The following is a 21,943-nucleotide window of genomic DNA, read 5'->3' as shown; positions in this document are numbered from 1 at the left end:
CTCTACTCTGGCTACCTGCTGGGATCAGGTCCCAATCTTATACCCGCGCTTAAAAAAATACATTACAATCATGCACAAGATAAAAGTTACATCACACAAAGAACAGGAAACAGAAAAAAACGTGTTGGGAAGTAGGGCTGGGGATCGATTCAAATATCAAGAATCGATTCGATTCCGATTCTTAAGATTCAGAATCGATTATCACGATCCGATTCGATCCGATATTGATTTGGGTTACTGTTAATAAAACTGTTTTTTCAGCTGTTGCATGAATTATATGAATGTCTAGTTCTGCAACATATTAATACTAGTATTATATTGAGATTCAACAGCAAGTATTGGCAGCTAATGATGCTGTAAGGACCAATCAGCTCCCAGAATGCTGATAGAACTGCTTTCAGAAACATCTTGTGGGTCAGAATTACCAAACACATCCAGGGAGGAAACAGAGACGGATGAAATCGGCTTTATTTTTTCCCCATTTATGAGAATTTGGTTTTTAACATTTATGCAAATGTATCCCCAAGACAGTATATAAAGCAAAGAAATATAGACAATTTATGCATTTATAAACACTTTAATGTTTTCATACCTTTAAACATATTTAAAGGCAAAAACATGGCACCAGTTATTCTCGTGTCCAACAAAATATTCCTTTTTTGGGCATAAACAAAAAAGTACCAAAAGTTGTAATGTAGTGATGAAAAAAAATAAAATAAAAAAAATAAATAAAAAAAATAAATCGATCTTTAGACATATGAATCGATTTTTAGGAATTAATATGAGAATCGATTTAAAATCGGAGAATCGATTTTTTTCAACACAGGCCTATTGGTAAGTGAAATGGTTGTTTAAGTTATGGTGCCCTTGACTGAATAAAGGAGAAAATGAAGCAACTGGACTTCATTTCTTGGTCCTTGAAGACGTTTCTGCTTTAATTCAAAAGGCTCCTTCAGGTCTGGCTGACTGGTGGGGAGTTTCAGGCTCACAAGCTCATATGAACCTATTACAGTCTGTATTTCCAAGATTCTTCTGCGAAGAAAAAAAACATCTAGCGCACTAGTTTAATTTCACTTAAAGGTCAACTAGGTGACGCCTGGAAAAGTTGTAAGAACGAAATAGATGTTACGTGTTTGCTCTTGCTCTTGCAGCCGACCCAAAATCGTTCCAGGTATTTTTAATTACACGAAGCACGACACAATGTATACATGCAGCGTAGGGCTGGGCGATATATCGAGATTTTAATATATATCGATATATTTTCAAACGCAATATGGTACGAGACAATATCGTATATATCGAGAGAAAAAAAAAAAAAAAAAACATTTTATGATTTTGATATAGCTTATTTTGTGACAAATTGACTTGAATGTTTTATTTGAGATTTGCACAAATGTTTTGTTATTTGCACAACTGTCAACCTCAGTGGAAAAGTCTGCCTGTTACTGTCTACATTGTATTAATTGCACAGTGTATTTTAATTTAATTGTTATGCAGGAAAGGGATATTTGTTTTATTTTATTCAAGAAGCATTTTTATTCTATATATGCAGGCAGTTTATTTTTATTTCATTTGTTTTATACATTTTGATATTGTGCAGACCTCTGTTAATAAATGTACCTGTGTGACATTTGACACGAGGCTTTGTATTAAAACTGACTGTTTTTTTAAGGTTTTGCCTCAGAAAAAAATTAAGCTAACAGAGATGCTATGCTATAATGCTTTGGGGGAAACACCAATTATGGCACAGAAAAAATATCGATATATATCGAGTATCGCCATTCAGATAGAAAATATTGAGATATGACTTTTGGTCCATATCGCCCAGACCTAATGCAGCGCACCAAACACAAGGACAAAAAGCTCGACTTTGAGCCTTTTAAGACCTTTTACACTGAAGCAAATCACAATTACCAAACATGGCAGCTCAGGGAACAGATATAAATACAAGAATGCATGCGACAGAAAGTCAGAATTAGCAATCAGTTCCTACAGACTACAAAGACAAGTGTGTTGTTGCCTGAAAGCGAAAACTCGTTTCATCGCATTGGTGGAAGGATCAACACTTTGTTTTAAAAACTGACCGAACAAACAGTCGGGAAAAGTTTAAAATAACAAAACCCACGTCAGTTTCTCCTGCCTGAATCTGAATCTTAATTTCTGTCTGGTTTTCTTTGGTACGTCTCCATCATAAATCATATTATCAGTGCAAAACTCATGTAAATCATGTAAAACTGTCAAGTTTCTCATGGGTTTGAGTTCTCATCGTCTATAAAGGGAGACAACTATTAAAAAAATACCAGTTTTTAAGTTCCTTGCAGAAACATGTGCAATCATGTCATCACTCTTGAATCCCATCTGTTACTTTAGTTGTGGCCACTAAACAAAATACAGAGTTGGGTAGTAACGAGTTACATTTACTCTGTTACATTTACTTGAGTAAGTTTTGGGAAATTCTGTACTTTTAGGAGTAGTTTTGAATCACTATACTTTTTACTTTTACTTGAGTAGATTTGTGAAGAAGAAACTGTTCCTCTTACTCCGCTACATTAGGCTACGTTGAGCTGTTACTTTTCTTTTATCCCTTTTATCCACGTACGCGTCAATCTCATGACATCACTGAGTGATTCTTTGGGAAAAATGTTTGTTTTTGCATGTTTTGTCACATTTACACAGACTCAAACACACACAGAGTTTATATGAGTTCATGTTTGTTCTAGTTCTGCCTGGTTAAAAAAGAAAAGACATTGACATTTTGTGCTACTTGTGCTTAATTAATTTTTTTATTCTGTTATTTTATTATTTATTAAAGTACTTGAATTTACTTTAAGATTATTTCAATTTAAGCTATTTTTTATTTTTTATTCATTTTAATTTATTTTATTATTTTATTGATTTAATTTACCTGAAGATGATTATTTTATACTTTTGTCTGTTTGAATGGTTGTGTTAAAAAAATAAATCAGACGTTACTCAACAGTTACTCAGTACCTGAGTAGTTTTTTTCAAGTACTACTAATTATTTGGATGACTACTTTTTACTTCTACTTGAGTCATATTATTCTGAAGTAACAGTACTTTTACTTGAATACAGTTTTTGGCTACTCTACCCACCTCCGACAAAATACCAGACCAGTACCAGATCTTGTTTAACGTCTAGCAGCTAGAGGATTTGTGTTGTTGTTACATTTGCGTTGGATACTGATGTGGTCATAACCTTAAACCATAAATACGGAGACATCTAAGGTCACAGAAGTCATGTAACGAAACCTCATAAATATCCCTATGGATCGCGTTAATGGAAATACAGAAAGTCCCAGGACCTTTTTAACCAGTTAATTAGCTTTCAATCTTTGTTTATACACATTATACTTTGCAGGGATTGTTGTATGATCGTAAAACTTGTGTAAAAGGCATTCAGCCCTCAAATCATGACCAGTCAGTGCTATTCTGAGGCTCTGCCCTTCACGTACATTGATGCAACGTCCAGCACGCTCACATTAATGAGCTTTGCCATCAAAAATTGATCAGCACAATACGTTAACGTGGACCTGTAAGATTTAACTCTTAATCAGTAACTTGACTCTTTCAGATTCTCCTGATTAAAAAGGTCCACAGATGCTCAGTTTCAGGTTTAGGTGAACTTTTTCACAGGCTGACACAATATTCAGAGGGCCAAAAACTGATATCCAGAACAAAATCCCCCTTCTAATCATGTTTTTACACCCCCGTTGATGGCACCCGGCTGTAGGGGGTCGCTCATCCACTCCAAATTTGAAATCAGTGTTTACAGCTTTGCGGCATCCACTTCCAAGGAAAAGCAGCATGATGCCAGATTTTGTGGGGCTAAAGATGAGGAGGCCAGATCTGGGTTGGGATGTCACTACACCCCGCTAATCTGAACAGGTCACTGAATAACAGATTTTCACGCCCTGGCACGAGGGACACGGTTAAATGCCTTCTCCAGATCCACAAAACACATGTAGACTGTCTGGGCAAATTCCCATGAACCCTCGAGCACCCTGCGGAGAGTGTAGAGTTGGTCCAGTGTTCCTCCAAAACCGAGGCCATGGTTCTCCACTGGGAAAGGGTGGCGTGCCTTCTGTGGGTGGAGAAGTCCTGCCTCAGGTGGAGGAGTTCAAGTATCTCGGGATCTTGTTCACGAGTGAGGGAACGATGGAGCGTGAGATTGACAGACGGTTCGGTGCAGCGTCCGCAGTTATGTTGATGTACCGGACCGTCGTGGTGAAGAAGGAGCTGAGTCGAAAGGCGAAGCTCTCGATTTACCGGTCAATCTACGCACCTACCCTCACCTATGGTCATGAACTTTGGGTAGTGACCGAAAGGACAAGATCGCGGATACAAGCGGCCGAGATGAGTTTCCTCCGCAGGGTGGCTGGACGCTCCCTTAGAGATAGGGTGAGGAGTTCGGTCACCCGGGAGGAGCTCGGAGTCGAGCCGCTGCTCCTTCACATTGAGAGGAGTCAGCTGAGGTGGCTTGGGCATCTGTACCGGATCCTCCTGGATCCTCCCTAGGGAGGTGTTCCAGGCATGTCCCACCTCCCTAGGGAGGAGTTCCAGGCATGTCCCACCGGGAGGAGACCCCGGGGAAGACCCAGGACACGCTGGAGAGACTATGTCTCTCTGCTGGCCTGGGAACGCCTCGGACTCCCCTCGGAGGAGCTGGAGGAAGTGTCTGGGGTGAGGGAAGTCTGGGCATCTCTGTTGAGACTGCTGCCCCCGCGACCCGGGAACGGCTAAGCGGCGGACGATGGATGGATAGAAAATGGTGAAGAAGAAGGGAAGGGAGAAGAAAACACACTGGAACCGTACCAGAATGACAACAGCAACAACGAGGGAGCAGTGACGATGGCTGCATTTCTGTTTACTGTTTGCACTCACAGGACATTGAATAGTGCACTTAGACAGCTGAACAACATAAATAAAATAACAATTTCCCTTAGTAACCCCATAATGGGGACATTTATTCTCTGCATTTAACCCATCTCTAGTCAAACTAGGAGCAGTGGTCTGCCATTTGCACGGCGTCCGGGGAGCAGTAAGGGTTACCTGGGTCCTCCAGACCCCAGCCCTCTGTAACCACCAGGCTACCACTCCCCACATCATTTCCATCTCCTGCCTTCAGCATACGCTCCACACATCCCCCACCCAGACGTTTCTTTGGGACAGAGTACCTAAATCACGGCAGGTACATGTTCCAGTCTCAGAGAGGCTCCTGGAATTTCTCATTGTGGTGCCATTGCTGATAATGGAAAGGCCCGTCGGAGACTGAGGCCTGTAAAGCCGCCCCAGACTCGTACGAATGGAAATTAACTTTTTAGCTCCCGAGCATTTGCTGTAAAGTGCAGAAAATTTGACTTTTTTTGTCATACGTTGTTCCTTTGCGTCACAAGAGCTATTCAATGCCAGATAACGCCACTAGCTCAGCTTTATTGCATCCTCAACCAGTCCCCTCTCTTCCTCTGCATTCACACCTCCATCTCACCTTCATTCCTGCCAATTATCATTCGGTCCTTTGCAATATATGAAGGTGACTTAGGGCCAAAGTATCCTTTGTTTTTCTTAATGATTTTAGCTTAGCAATAATCTCTTCCACTTAATGAAGGAGTGAATCTTAAAACGTAAGGCGGCGTAGTCGGGTGATGAAGCAGCTGAGAGACAAGCCGTCTTGGCTCATGGGGCTCTTTCTACTTTCTACAAGTAATTAAGATGTAAGACGCAGCATAATTGCAATCAGAAGTCCAAAGTCAGTTTAACCCAGGGGTCGGCAACCCGTGGCTGTTTAGCGCCGCCCTAGTGGCTCCTGGAGCTTTTTCAAAAATGTTTGACCTTTTTTTTCCTTTTTTTCTAATTTTTTTTCCATTTTTCCTCTTTTTTTCTTCTTTTTTCTTTTTTTCTTATTTTTCAGTTTTTTCTCTTTTTTTCTTCCTTTTTCCTTTCCTTTTTAATCTCGACATTTCGACTTTTTTCTCGACATTTCGACTTTTTTCTTGAAATTGTACTTCAACATTAATCTCGACATTTCGTCTTTTTTCTCGAAATTTTGACTTTTTTCTCGACATTTTGACTTTTTTCTCAACATTTTGACTTTTCATTTTTTGCAGCTCCAGACATATTTGTTTTTTTTTTTGTGTTTTTGGTCCAATATGGCTCTTTTTTCCGTTTTTTTCTTCTTTTTTCTTTCATTTTTTTCTCTTTTTTTTCCTTTTTTTCCTCTTTTTTTCTTTTTTTCTTCCTTTTTCATTTCCTTTTTAATCTCGACATTTCAACTTTTTTCTCAACATTTCAATTTTTTTCTCGAAATTTGGACTTTTTTCTCAACATTTCGACTTTTTTCTCAGAGTGCATAATGAAAAAAAAAAATATTTAAAATTTTCTTCCCCCAGTTATAACTAATATAGATACATGAAGCATGTGTTGTCTTCATTCTAAGGCTTTTCATTTTTGCGGCTCCAGACATATTTGTTTTTTGTGTTTTTGGTCCAATATGGCTCTTTCAACATTTTGGGTTGCCGACCCCAGGTTTAACCCAACGGGCATTTCTTAGTGCAGATTTCTGTGAAGATGTGTGGGGGCGCCGTACCTGTACAGCTTAAGAGTTAGCGTCCCATAAACGGTGGCGAAGCCCAGCAATCGAACCCAACGCAGCAGGATACAGCGGAAAACGCTGGGCTGGAAATACAGGATCCCAACCTGCAGAAGGAGAGAAGAAGAATTAAATAACAGACGTTGTGAAAAGACACAAGAGGCAAACAAACAAGGGAGCCACCCGACTGCCAGTGTTCTGCATCTAAATGATAATTCCCTCCATCCCTGGGTGGGAAATTAAATTCAGAGTCATGAGAAGTTGCAGGCTTATTGAGATCTCAGTGGACGGCTTTATAAACATTGGAGTAATCTTATTTAAATGTTGGTTTATGCAAACCGTTCTCCTGTAGCGCGTACAGGGGGGCACCAGAGGGTTTGTGGGGTTCGGTTCACTGTGCGACACTACCGCTCATTAGCATGCTCTTTCATAAGTTTGTTGATTGTATATTTTCCCATGTAACCTATTTATAAAGTTTTAGGATTGCATAAACTTTTGCCTCTCTCTGTACCATCTCTTAACCATCAAAGGGAATCTATAATTCTGTAAAATTAAGCATCAATGCGTATCCTTGACCAAAGGGAATAAAAAGTTTGACAGCAACCTCGAGAGCTTTTAACTTTTTCACATGATCTTTATCAGAAGATGGGGTTTCTCTCTCAGCCGCCGTGCATCCGCTCCCATGCAAGACTTTAAAAGCTTCTCGGATTATGAGCCGTGTTGGGAAAGCTCGGCATGCGCTCAGCCGTGCTTCCTGTCGAGGCGTTTTCTGCGCGCTTTCCCCCACAGTGGTGAATGTTTAGCGCCACAGCTGCCTATGAGATGCCATGAAAAGCATTCTGCATGAAGGATTGTTTCCTTTTAGAGTTTCTGAATCTTGGATTTTTTAAAGCACGACAGTGGCGTCACATTTCAGCCGGAAGCAGGTGTGAAAGCAGAAAAAAAAAGGTGATAACAAGGAAATTAGAAATGCTTGAAAGTGTGAATTAACATCTTCAGTGCATTTTTTGTTCATCTTTCTCTTATACAGGACTGTCTCAGAAAATTTGAATATTGTGATAAAGTCCTTTATTTTCTGTAATGCAAAAATGTCATACATTCTGGATTCATTACAAATTTACGGAAGAGTATTAGGGCCAGGCAAGAGAAAAAAAAATTGAGAGTGGAAGATTTTTTTTTTTTTATTGTGCACTTCGGGAATAAAGACGAAATGTCTAGATTGTTGAAATACAATTTCGAGAAAAAAAGACAAAATTTCGCCTTTTTTCTCAACATTTCGACTTTTTTTTCGACATTTCAACTTTTTTCTCGAAATTATACTTCAACAATATTCTAGACATTTCGACTTTTTTCTCAACATTTTGACTTTATTCACGAAATTTCAACTTTTTTCTCAACATTTCGACTTTTTTCTCAACATTTCAACTTTTTTCTCGACATTTCAACTTTTTTCTCGACATTTCGACTTTTTTCTTGAAGTGCATAATTAAAAAAAAATCTTCCTCATCTAAAATATTTTTATTTTTCTCCTGCCTGGCCTTAATACTCTTCTGTACAAATCAACTGAAATATTGCAAGCCTTTTATTATTTTAATATTGCTGATCATGGTTTACAGCTTATGAAAACTCTAATCTACCAAAACCTCTGCCTTCTGCCTTAAACATGTTACCAAGGTCCAGCCAGAGCTTTGATTTCCTTTCATGTAAACATGGAAACAAACCTTTAATATGAGGTCAGTGCATAATAAAGCAATTATACATAGAAAACAACCACATGTTCAGTGGGACGTCTCAAATGTAACCCTCAAAGGATGAAATTAAACAAGAAAGATGCAGATTTTTATTACTTGAACATGAATTCTATTCATTTTTCCTCCAGTCTTTAAGAAAAAAATAAAAATTAATACTCCTTATGACCATAAATCACTGCAGAACCAATTTTGTGCAGACATTTTGGTGAGAAATTATACATCAAAGAGAAAATTCATGAACTGCGTCAATAACAACGGTTGAGAAAAGATGACAGCGAAGGGGCAGTGGCATTTTAGCGGCATCGTTGGCATTACTCAGACAAAACATCCGAGTGTGATACCATGTAAAGCTTTGGCCCCGAGGCCCGCGGGAGGGCAGCCGCCCATGTCTGCTGCAAAGACCCAGAAACACACTGAAACGCTTCCCGTCCGCGCTGCCGAAAAAGCACTGATGATCTTCCAAAAACAGAACAAACATAGGAAAAAACAAGGGGGGAAAGAAACAAACATCTGAGGGAACATGATTATCTGTCCGTTGCAGATGTGCGAGGATTTCCCCTGCGGGACTGTTAATGTTAATCGGATTAGCTGAGGCATTAATACGTTCCCTCAGGCTGCGGCGAAGACGCAGGCATGTGGATATGAAGGCTTGCTAAGTTTTGAGTCAGTTAAGGGGTGCCGAGGACCCGAGGGAGGAGCCGTAGCTCCCGTCTCCGTCTGCCGGCCAACAGGACAGAAACTTCGGACTCAAACAGTTGACTCAGCTTAATGAGATGTTAATCGCACGTGCAGAGCAGGCGTTTCCCTCCGTAGCTGCATGTTGGATCAAGACTGCAACCAGTGGGCTTTAGGCAGTACTGGAGTTGAGGGGGGATGAAATAAAAACGGTCAAAATCATCCCCCCTGTAAAACTGCCATCCCCCTTTCCATCCTAATTTTCACCTGTTTCAAGTAAATTTTCACAAGAATATTTGTCTTATTTCTAGTTAAAATGTCAAATTTTTAGTCAAAAAAAATAAGACAAGACTCAAAAACAACCATTTTCACCTGTTTCAAGTAAATTTCCACTTGAAATAAGTAGGAAAAATCTGCCAATGGGACAAGATTTATCTTCTCATTACAAGCAATAAAATCTTGTTCCACTGGCAGATTTTTCTACTTATTTTAAGTGAAAATCTACTTGAAACAGGAGAAAATTGTTGTTTTTTCCAGTGATGAGTCTTGTTTTAAGTGAAATGAGATTTTTTTACTAAAATGAGACATTTTAACTATAATAAGACAAATATTCTTGTTAAGATTTAGAATTTTTGCAGTGATCCATTTTACTTATCCTGTGAAGGACAGGTGCAGTGGGCTGAGACCCGCCATTGCGGAAAATTAAAGAAACGCTGCAAATAAAAAGAAACGCTGCTGCAAATTAAAAAAAAACACAACGGAAGTGAATTACCGGGGACTATTTTTGCTGATGCACCGGTGTTTTTTACGCAAGAGGAGAAGAAGACGAAGAGGACGTAAGTGAAAAGGAAGAAATAAGAAGAGCGAGGAATAAGAAGAACAACGAACGAGAAAATACGTGAAAAGGTTAGTGTTCAACGTTGTAATTTTTAATGTGCAACACCGGTGCATCAGCAAAAATAGTCCCTGGTAATTCACTTCCGTTGTGGCTTTTTTATTTGCGTCGTTTTTTTTATTTTATTTGCAGCGTTTCTTTTTGTTTGCAGCGTTTATTTTATTTGCAAAGCCTTTATTTTATTTGCAGCGGCGTTTGTTTCTGTTTGCAGCGTTACTTTTATTTTCAGCAATGGCGGGTCTCGGCCACCGTAGACAGGGGCATATTGATAAGTTCAGAAAACTGTTTCTATTGTTGTGTTTTGATGTATTTGATGTAAGCCCAGTGGATATTTAAAGCTTACAGAAGGCTGCATTTAACTGCTGCTATGTCATTCCTGCAGTATTTCTGCACGTGTTTTGGTCACTGCTATTATTTGTAATATATTATATTATTTGTAATCAGCACAAATTATCTGTCCCCGTAAGATAAAATCCACCATCCCCCCTGATTTCTTTTTACAACTCGAGTACTGTCTTTAGGTACAGAACTAAAAACCAGTGGGTGACAGCGAGTGCTCTCGTGTTGTTGGTTTGTTTTTTCCGTGATGAAGAGCAGAGGCACAAGAGCCGATAGAAAGATAGCAGACCAGGAAGGCGCTGAGCAACTTGCTGACGCACGTCCACGTCCACGGGGACAGAAGAGGGCACGGGAAGATGAGTAAAAATGTACCGGGGGGAAAACACAGCTCGTGACTCCTTTTTAGATTAACCGCAGACGGCAGCTGGATCTCCATCCCCACGCAGGTTTAAGGCTGGTGTTTGTGATGCGACGGAGGTGCGATCGGCAACGATCCTCCCTCGAGGCTCGGGCTCTAAAACCATCTCAGTTGCTTAGACAAAGTTCTCATCACATTTAACAGTTTGAGATTTTCTTTCAATGGTGTGATCTCACTTATTGCTTATTTCAGCTGGACCCGACTGCAGGGAAGAGCTTTATATTTAGTAATTTCAGGGTCACATTCACCAACAAATTCAGCAAAGTTAAGACACAAAGTATAGGTTCTTGTTTTGCACGTTTAGCTACAGCCCACACTCCTGTCTGCTTTGCCTCCTTGGCCCCAGTCCCATCCAAGACTATATCCGCAGAAAAAAAGGAAAAAAACATAAACACAAAATGGGACAAAAAAGATGCATGGATATTAACCGATTTAAAATATATTCAATAGAGTAAATAAAATAAAATAAAATAAAATGACACAAAGCAAGCAGACATATAATGACTTCAATTGGGCTCTGAAATTACTGCAAAGAGTTCAGTAAACATTTATTTATGAGGCATCTGTCACATAGAAGTGCAGCTCAAAGTGCTTTACAGAATAAAACTAAATAAATGATGACTAAAACTAACCAAAAAACAACTATAACATGGGTCAACGTGACCACAAAAGTTCAAACGAATTGGTAGCTAGTTGCAACAATAACATCCATCCTCAGTGGCCTGATCACAAGTGATCTGATCGCTGATCAACTCATAGATTAGTCTAGACCACGGGTCGGCAACCCAAAATGTTGAAAGAGCCATATTGGACCAAAAACACAATAAACAAATATGTCTGGAGCCGCAAAAAAATGAAAATTCTTGTACAGGTATAAGCCTTAGAATGAAGGCAAGTGGCGAAAGGCGAAATGTTGAGAAAAAAGTTGAAATGTTGAGAAAAAAGTCAAATTTTCGAGAAAAAAGTCGAAATGTTGAGAAAAGCTCGAAATGTTGGGGAAAAAGTCCAAATGTCGAGATTAATGTTGAAGTACAATCTCGAGAAAAAAGTCAAAATGTTGGGAAAAAAGTCAAAATGTTGGGAAAAAAGTCAAAATGTCGAGAAAAAAAGTCAAAACGTTGAGAAAAAAGTCAAAATTTCGAGAAAAAAGATGAAATGTCGAGATTAATGTTGAAGTACAATTTCAAGAAAAAAGTCGAAATGTTGAGAAAAAAGTCGAAATGTCGAGATTAAAAAGGAAAGGAAAAAGGAAGAAAAAAAGAGGGAAAAAAAGGAAAAAAGGAGAAAAAAGAGGAAAAAAGGAAAAAAATAGAGAAAAAAAGAAGAAAAAAAGGAAAAAAAAGGTCAAACATTTTTGAAAAAGCTCCAAGGAGCCACTAGGGCGGCGCTAAAGAGCCGCATGCGGCTCTAGAGGCGCGGGTTGCCGACCCGGGGCCCTTAAATTGTCCAGAGGCCAGTTGTTTCATAATAATTCATATTATAGTAAAAATGTCAGCATTTTGCTTAAAAAAACCCCAGTAACACGAGGAAGAAAGACTCTGAACATTCATGCGGAGCTCATGACTCATTGATGGACGTGAACATCTGTGTGTTACAGTTACATCTTACATCGGGGGCACAGGCGACGTCATGAAAAGCTCCTGTAATGATGTGTCTAACACGGTTTCATTACCTGCTGCATGTGATGAAATCCAGCTCTCGCTCTGACGCAAAACATCATCTCATATCCCTCGGCTCTCTTTATCTATTCATCTGGTACAAGAGAATACGGTATATCCCCATCACCAGTTCACTGACCATTATGACTCATATTTAGAGGCAAAATTGTCCTCAAATGTCACCGTGACCCCGAGATCTCGTGATGCTGCGCAGAAATTCATTACAAAAGCAATTCTGATGCTGCAGTTTCCATCTGAGGCATTTATGGGAACGGTGTGGCCCTGATCCTCAGACGGGCTCCTCTTACGGCAGCGTACATAAAGAGCAGGATCGGTTTCTGCCCTCTTTTGCTTCTGAAGCCTTCCATTAATAATCGATGCTAAGTGCTGGGAATCTGGGATTCAGTGCTGTGGGAAAGCGAAGGGATCAGGTGTTATTCACGACCGTGTGTGCGTGCATGCATGCAGGAGTGCACCCGAGATGATCTGGGCTCTGTGTACCTTTTATTTAATGGACATCGATATCAAGGAGACAATCAACAGAATTGTAAAGCCGCCCCTCTTTGGCAGAGCGAGAGCCGAGTGCAGCTCTTTCTTTAACCCTCCTGCATCTGGAATTCCTTGATCTGTTTAAAATTTCGGCAACGTTCTTCCCTGTTCTTCTTTTCGGTAGCAAGGACTAGGAATGGGCGATATTTTACCGTTCACGATAAACCGTCAAAAAAAATCCCCACCGAAAGAATTTGTCATCTCGTGGTAAAAACAATAAATTCCCGTTGATGATGTTTTTGTGTAAAGTCGAATTTATGGTTCTGCGTTATGTACGTGAAGGAAGGAAGGAAGGAAGGAAGGAAGGAAGGAAGGAAGGAAGGAAGGAAGGAAGGAATGAGCCAGAAAGAAAGAAAGAAATGAGCCAGAAAGAAAGAAAGAAATGAGCCAGAAAGAAAGAAAGAAAGGAGCCAGAAAAATAGAAATAAAGAAATGAGCCAGAAAGAAAGAAAGAAAGAAAGAAATGAGCCAGAAAGAAAGAAAGAAAGAAAGAAATGAGCCAGAAAGAAAGAAAGAAAGAAAGAAAGAAAGGAGCCAGAAAGATAGAAAGAAAGAAAGAAAGGAGCCAGAAAGATAGAAAGAAAGAAAGAAAGAAAGAAAGAAAGAAAGAAAGAAAGAAATGAGCCAGAAAGAAAGAAAGAAAGAAAGAAAGAAAGAAAGAAAGAAATGAGCCAGAAAGAAAGAAAGAAACAAAAAAGAAAGAAAGAAAGAAAGAAAGAAAGAAAGAAAGAAAGAAAGAAAGAAAGAAAGAAAGAAAGAAAGAAAGAAAGAAAGAAAGAAAGAAAGAAAGAAAGAAAGAAAGAAAGAAAGAAAGAAAGAAAGAAAGAAAGAAAGAAAGGATAAATTCCCGTTGATGAGGTTTTTGTGTAACAAACATGGCGGATCTGAGAGTGAGATAGATTTATAGTTACAAAGGTGGAGTTGAATTGGTATTTTTTTTATCGTCATTTTTATCCTTATTGGGATCAATGCCAGAAATTATCGTGATACATTTTTTAGTCCAAACCGCCCATCCCTAGCAAGGACATGTTTTGCAGAGTCTTTTCTGGGTTAAGGCAGGTGAACAAGTCCCAGGTGGCGGGATGATACATTTTCATAGCTTGACCTGCCTGGCATCCAGCTTCTCCAGACACGTAGCAGAACCTGATTCTGCACAATTACCAGCACAGCAGCAACTTCATGTGTAGAAACTGCAACATCGGGCTGCAGCAAACCACTCCTGACATCTGGCTGCAGACGAACACCGAGATCTAACTTTAAACACGTCACAGAAACGCACCATTTGGAGGAGGAGTGGATGGTGCGGACAGAACACCGGTACATGGCTTATCTTAACTTCAAGCTTAGTTGCAAAATAATTGTACTTATACTCAAAATTGGACATCGACCCATCCATCCATCCATCCATCCATCCATCCATCCATCTTCAGACGGCGGGCAGGGCTACAGTCTGGACGGGTCACCAGTCCATCACAAAGCAAAAATGGATTAAATGAGAAAAAATAAAAAGACAAATCGCATACTGCTGCATCTCAAAAGTTAGAAATTATTTTTTTCTTGCTTTTCACTTTACAATTAACAGCAGTTTTTTTTTCCTCCAGCAGGTTTTGATGACACAGTTGACTAAACAAACAAACTTACAAAAGATTTGAATAAAAAAAAACAAAAAAAAACTCGACTTAAAAAAACCTGACTTACAGTTGGCATTTCTTTGCTCCCAAATTGCTAAAAATGACCTTAAAAGGGCCAAAAATGCCAAATGCCATCTTAAATAGATATGTCTTCAGTTTTGACTTGAACTGAACTTAATTTGGAAAAAAGTATTCTTGGTAGAAGATAGTGTAGAATTGCTTTCTTTACCTTTTCACACGCAAGATTGTCAATGTCTTTGAAAGTAATCGATTTAAACACTAGTTTTAAACATTAAAGGAGCTTGAAGCTCCTTTTAAGAAATGAGACTCTCTAGCGCCACCCTTCACCACGATGGCCGTTGGGGGTACTGCAGCCAACAGTGAAGCCGGCACGGGAGAACGGGGAGAACGTGCATGCAGCGTCATGTGACGTCACATCCGCAGGACAGCGCAGGAAATTTGGCCCCGAATTGCAGCACATTTTGCAGCACACAGCCTGTTCAAGGCAAAGGAGAGATACGCTAGAGGCTCATTCTTTTTGGTTTGGAACGCTTCATCTGACATTATTACTAGAAAACTTAAAACGTATACAAATTTTTTTCATAAATCCTGCCTCAATCCTGCCTCATGCTCCTTTAAATGAAAAAAAAAATAAAAGAATCGCATACATATCCATATTTGGAGAACTACCCAGCCTCCCTGTAGCCATCTGCTGCATCTCAAAAGTTTGAAATTATTTTCACTTTTCAATTAACAGCAGTTTTTTTTCCTCCAGCAGGTTTTGATGACACAGTTGACTTAACTGACTTACAGTTGTCATTTCTTTGATCCACCCACCCAGTCTGAATTTTCAAATTTTAACATCCTGTTTTTTTCTGAATGTGTCAAAATCACAGTTCTAAGCGCCGTGGGGTAAGTGATTTCTGCAACATGACACATGATAGCGATTTTCGTGCATGTACGTCAAACCGTATTGTGGGGCTTGAGGCACAAAGTTTTCTAGGGGGCGCTGTTGAGCCATTAGGCCACGCCCATTAATACAAACCATTAAATATCAAATTTTTCGCCAGGCCTGGCTTGCGTGCAAAATTTGGTGACTTTTGGGGCACGTTTAGGGGGGGCAAAAAGGCCATCATTTCATCGGAAGAAGGAAAAAAAAAAAAAAAAAATTCCTACACATACAATAGGGCCTTCGCACTGTAAGTGCTCGGGCCCTAATTAAACGCACATAATTTTTTAATTACTATAAAAAACCCTAATAAAATCCCAAATTGCTAAAAATGGCTTTAAAAGGGCCGAAAGTGCCAAATGCCATCTTAAATAGATATGTCTTCAGTTTTGACTTGAACTGATGTGAACTGAACTCAATTTGGAAAACAAGTATTCTTGGTAAAAGATAGTGTAGAATTGCTTTCTTTACCTTTTTCACACGCATGATTGTCAATGTCTTTGAAAGTAAATCGCTTTAAACACCAGTTTTAAACATTAACCTCCGAAAACCTCAGAAAATACAGAAGATTGGATAAATGTGACAACTGGATTTTGTGACAATTTCCCAACCTTGTGTCTGACTTCTGACAAAATTATACACGAGAGAGGAATTATAACAACCGTTGATAAACAAATAGACAATTGAAGTTTAAGTATTTGAGAACTGAATTGATGAATCAGTTCAGTTTTTCTTGTTTGTGCAGTTGTAACTGACTGAACTTTTAGCCAAATTTACGTTTGCAAAGAAGCACAAAGCCGTAGGACAGATGTCACATAAGGGATATCCTACAGAATAAGTGGATGAGGTGGAGTAAAGTCAGTGGCGTCAATTGAGTCGAAGCTGAGGTTTGGCAATGTTACGAGTCACAGAACTTAACTAGAGTATCAATCAACACGTCCAGCAAATACTCATCACAGAAGTCTGATATGTAGCTTATCTGTGTGGTCAAGAAAACTGGAACTTTTTCAAATGCAGTCTCGCTCACTGCAAAAATTCAAAATCTTACCAAGAATATTTGTCTTATTTCTAGTTAAAATGTCAAATTTTTAGTCAAAAATCTCATTACACTTAAAAACAAGAGTCATCACCAGAAAAATAACTTGATATTTGACCATTTTCACCTGTTTCAAGTAAATTTTCACTTGAAATAAGTAGAAAAATCTGCCAGTGGGACAAGATTTATCTTCTCATTACAAGCAAAACAATCTTGTTCCACTGGCAGATTTTTCTACTTATTTCAAGTGAAAATCTACTTGAAACAGGTGAAAATGTTTGTTTTTGAGTCTTGTCTTAAATGTAATGAGATTTTTTTTACTAAAAATTAGACATTCTAACTAGAAATAAGACAAATTATTTACATTTGTAGTTATTCTATATGTATTAAGTAATAGAATAATCAATACAAAGAGACACAGAGTAATTCCATAAATGTATTTAAAAAACAAACATTTACATTTTCCCCTGAAGCTAAGGTGTGGCGGCTGCCATACCTTCATACCCAATTGACGCCCCTGAGTAAAGTGGCTCCACCAATCACATACTGTAAAACCAGCTGCTATGACGACAGCAGGTAACTCATGGTTGAACAAGGAGCTGTTATAGTGTATCTATGAACAAAACATGTCACAAATGTTACTTTAGGAGCTCAGCCTGTCTCTTATTATTGTATTACTGACATTGTACCAGGAGGAACAGCAGGTACCACTCCCTTAAGTGTAGAGGAAGTTCAGACCTCTTGCCTTTAGGTTAAAGTAGTAACCCTGCAAGTGCTTTAAAGCTTTCAAGGAGAATTATGTGGATATTGATACCTGTCTCAGACTGCGTCTGAAAGAAAAATGGATAGTGGGAGCAGCCGGTTAGGCTGGAAAAGGTAGTTAAAGAAAGAAAAATCATTCTTCCTGTGCAATATTGTTCAGTGCAGCGTTAGTGTTAAAAAAATGTTAACATTGTGCAAAGTTTTCTTTGCACTTGCTTACACAGTTCCCACAATCATTAAGTAAATTCAGCCAGTTCCCATGATCAATTCAGTACTTAAGAGGTTTGAGTATTACACAACGGTTTACCAGTTTACCAGATTGTTACAGTGTAAGTCATTTAAGTTGGGAGTTTTGAAGTCTATAACAGATGCCAACAGTGAATATTTCTTGTCAGGAAGCTCAGGACTGGTTGAAACAGTCGTTGAAAAGTAGAGAAAAGAGATGACATGCAGCCCTGCTACCGGAGAGCGCATTTGAATAAAAATGAATTGAATTATTGTGAAAATGTGGAGTGGATAAGAATACATAACAGGTACAGCTCTAAATCTCACACACTGTATCTGATTTTATACGGATTTTGTAGGAAAGTGAGGCCTTTTGGAACAAGAGAAAGATTCACTCGCTCACCCACTCACTCATTCACTCAACGATCTCTTAACATGCATCATCTTTTGTTCCCAATCATCTCTGGTTTCAGCTCCACCAGCCGGCTCAGGTTCGTCGTCACCGCTGGTCGTGACGCAGTCACAGCTGCGGTACGACTGTAATCCACACACACTCACTTCTGTCTTCCCTCCATTCCTCCACCTCCGCCAACAACTTCATTCAGAAAATAATCTAAATCTGCCTCTCAGATTCTCACATTGTTGCTGAGTGAATCTGAACTTTATTCTGAAAAATGGAAGTGGAGAAAAAAAAACACCATTTGGACGAAGAAGCAGCCCCCCTCTACGGAAGAGTATTAGGGCCAGGGAGGAAAAAAAATATTTGAGAAGGGAAGATTTTTTTTTATTGTGCACATCGAGAAAAAAGTCTAAATTTCGAGAATAAAGTTGAAATAAAATTTTGTGAATAAAGTCTTAATTTCGAGAATAAAGTTGAAATACAATTTCGTGAATAAAGTCGAAATTTTGAGAATAAAGTTGAAATTTCGAGAATAAAGTTGAAATTTCGAGAATAAAGTTGAAATACAATTTTGTGATTAAAGTCGAAATTTCGAGAATAAAGTTGAAATACAATTTCGTGAATAAAGTCGAAATTTTGAGAATAAAGTCGAAATTTCGAGAATAAAGTCGAAATTTCGAGAATAAAGTCGAAATTTCGAGAATAAAGTTGAAATACAATTTCGTGATTAAAGTCGAAATTTCGTGAATAAAGTCGAAATGTCGAGAAAAAAGTTGAAATACAATTTTGTGAATAAAGTCGAAATTTTGAGAATAAAGTCTAAATTTCGAGAATAAAGTTGAAATAAAATTTTGTGAATAAAGTCTTAATTTCGAGAATAAAGTTGAAATACAATTTCGTGAATAAAGTCGAAATTTTGAGAATAAAGTTGAAATTTCGAGAATAAAGTTGAAATACAATTTTGTGATTAAAGTCGAAATTTCGAGAATAAAGTTGAAATAAAATTTCGTGAATAAAGTCGAAATTTCGAGAATAAAGTCGAAATTTCGAGAATAAAGTCGAAATTTCGTGATTAAAGTCGAAATGTCGAGAAAAAAGTTGAAATGTCGAGATTAATGTTGAAGTACAATTTCGAGAAAAAAGTCGAAATGTATTTCAACTTTATTCTCGTAATTTCGACTTTATTCACGAAATTTCGACTTTATTCTTGAAATTGTATTTCAACATTAATCTCGACATTTCGACTTTTTTCTCGACAATTCGACTTTTTTTGTGAAGTGCATAATGAAAAAAAAATCTTCCTCCTCTAAAATATTACTTTTATTTTTCTCCTGCCTGGCCCTAAAACTCTTCCGTACCCCTCAACCTGCACTTTGATCCATCAAAGTTGATGAAACCACACAGTTTAGTTTTCTCTTATGATTTTAGTTTTCTGCCGGTGATATATCCGTAATTGTTGACATGTAACCAACAGTGAGATTGGACCTGAACCAGGATCTTGTACGAGCTTTCTTTGGCTTTAAAATGAAGGTATATCACAATAAAATATCCAATCAATCTATTGTTTTGCTCTTTCATATAATAACCAGGAGCAAGTTGAGTTGAACTTGGGTCCAAATATGATTTGCATGGCAGCACCAAGCCGGTACGGCTTTGCCGGTTCAACATCGAAGCATCCTGAGTTCAGACTTCTCAGGATGCGTATTGTTAGGGTGGAAACATTTTAACTTTCCATGACATCTTCTAACTTTTCATGTCATCCATTTTCTTTGGTTTATTTTGTTATTGATCAGTAGAGTTTCATATTTCATGTAAAATACAATATTCATGTCTGAAAAATTATTCCTCATCTTTCAAATGCATTTAGTATATCTGCCATCTTCATTTTACATCATAGACCAGGGGTCGGCAACCCGCGGCTCTAGAGCCGCATGCGGCTCTTTAGCGCTGCCCTAGTGGCTCCCTGGAGATTTTTCAAAATGTTTGACCTTTTTTTCCCTTTTTTTTCTTCTTTCTTCTTTTTCCTTATTTTTTTCCCTTTTTTTCTCTTTTTTTCTCGCTTTTTTCTTTCCTTTTTAATCTCGACACTTCGACTTTTTTCTCGACATTTCGACTTTTTTCTCAACTTTTTTCTCAACATTTCCACTTTTTTCTCGAGATTGTACTTCAACATTAATCTCGACATTTCCACTTTTTTCTCGTCATTTCAACTTTTTTCTCGAAATTTCGACTTATTTCTTGACATTTCCACTTTTTTCTCAACATTTCCACTTTTTTCTCGACATTTCCCCATTTGCCTTCAAGACTTTTCATTTTTTGCAGATCTAGACATATTTGTTTTTTGTGTTTTTGGTCCAATATGGCTCTTTCAACATTTTGGGTTGCCGACCCCTGTCATAGATGTACCATGAACCAAGACAAAAGGCTGGGAGTTGTAGTTTCAATTTTTTAACAGAGTCAGACTCAGCCCCGCCCCTTCCTATACGCAGAGTACACACATTGCGTAAGGCCCCCGACGGCCAGGGGCCCCCAATTGCCTGAGTGAATTTGCGGAGTTTAGGCAAAGAACGTACTATAGGATCCTCCCACTATCTGAGTACTACAGACAGACCCCTCGCCACAGCTGCTGCTACGGTATTTGCGCAGTGGTGCGTTGTGAATCCAAAAACGTAACTTGACGTTCAATCTCATGCGTGCACGGTGCAGCAGCCAGCAGCTGTTTGTTTACGTTTACGAGCCGGCGACCGAGCCGGCGCTAGAAAGAAAACCTAGTTCAGAGTTACAGTAGTAACAGTAACACCAACACTGCAGACTGCAAAATGAAGAGGATATATCCTTCATGGTGCGAAAAAAAGAAAAAGAAGCAACGGAATGATGAGCTGCGTCAACAACAGTCAGGTAACCAGCCAACAGTTTATTATTTATGTCAGTGTCAGTCTCAAACTATGACCAAGAGCCTCAGTATTACATATATCCAGTACTCGAGTTGTAAAAATAAATCAGGGAGGATGGTGGATTTTATCATATGGGGACAGATAATTTGTGCTGATTACAAATAATATAATATATTACAAATAATAGCAGTGACCAAAACACCTGCAGAAATACTGCAGGAATGACATAGCAGCAGTTAAATGCAGCCTTCTGTAAGCTTTAAATATCCACTGGGCTTACATCAAATACATCAAAACACTAAAATAAAAAACAGTTTTCTGAACTTATCAATATGACTCTGTCCTTCACAGGATAAGTAAAATGGATCACTGCAAAAACTCACAATCCTAACAAGAATATTTGTCTTATTTCTAGTTAGAATGTCTCATTTTAGTAAAAAAATTTAATTACACTTAAAACAAGACTCATCACTGGAAAAAACAACAATCTTCACCTGTTTCAAGTAGATTTTCACTTGAAATAAGTAGAAAAATCTGCCAGTGGAACAAGATTTTTTTTTGCTTGTAATAAGAAGATAAATCTTGTCCCACTGGCAGATTTTTCTACTTATTTCAAGTGAAAATGTACTTGAAACAGGTGAAAATTGTCAAATAAGTTATTTTTATTGTGATGACTCTAAATGTTGAAATAGCAGTTAAACCACATTCATTGATGAAATGACATAAGGGATGGAAAGGGGGGATGGCAGTTTTACAGGGGGATGATTTGGACCGTTTTTATTTCAGGGGGGGATGCCATCCCCCCTCAACTCGAGTACTGCATATATCTGTATTTGGCCATATACTCCAATCTCAGAATATGTTGTTCCAGGAACCTCCCCAGAAGCAAAAAAAAAAAAAAGAAAGTTTGCTGAGAAAGATTTGCACCACATTCTCTGGAGTTTTGGTGTAATATTCAATAAATGTTTCTACCTCATTCTGATGTGTTTGTCTACCTACTCTGAATATGGATTTTAACTGTTTTTAAGGTGAGAGAAACCCTGCAAAAACACTGGCCAAAATCAGTCCAAATCGGCCCAAATCGTGACGCTTCGCCAGCTGCCACGATTCCTGCTTAGGGCCCCCTGGGAGCCAGGATCGGCACTGGTCAGACT

At 38.5% G+C, this 21,943-nt stretch overlaps 1 protein-coding gene across 1 annotated transcript in view; it reads right to left on the bottom strand.

The window, feature by feature from the left end:
- gpr158a (G protein-coupled receptor 158a) overlaps positions 1-21,943 on the bottom strand; it is a 144,946-nt gene that overhangs the window by 20,856 nt on the left and 102,147 nt on the right. Inside the window, exon 6 of the mRNA XM_061713771.1 lies at positions 6,605-6,714. Coding sequence (XP_061569755.1) covers positions 6,605-6,714 — 110 coding nt within the window. The remainder of the gene's footprint in view (positions 1-6,604; positions 6,715-21,943) is intronic.

Source organism: Cololabis saira, chromosome 22, assembly GCF_033807715.1.
Source record: "Cololabis saira isolate AMF1-May2022 chromosome 22, fColSai1.1, whole genome shotgun sequence".
Taxonomy (NCBI): Eukaryota; Metazoa; Chordata; class Actinopteri; order Beloniformes; family Belonidae; genus Cololabis; species Cololabis saira.
Note: the sequence above shows the minus strand (reverse complement) of the source record. Positions and strands in the feature narration are given on the sequence as shown.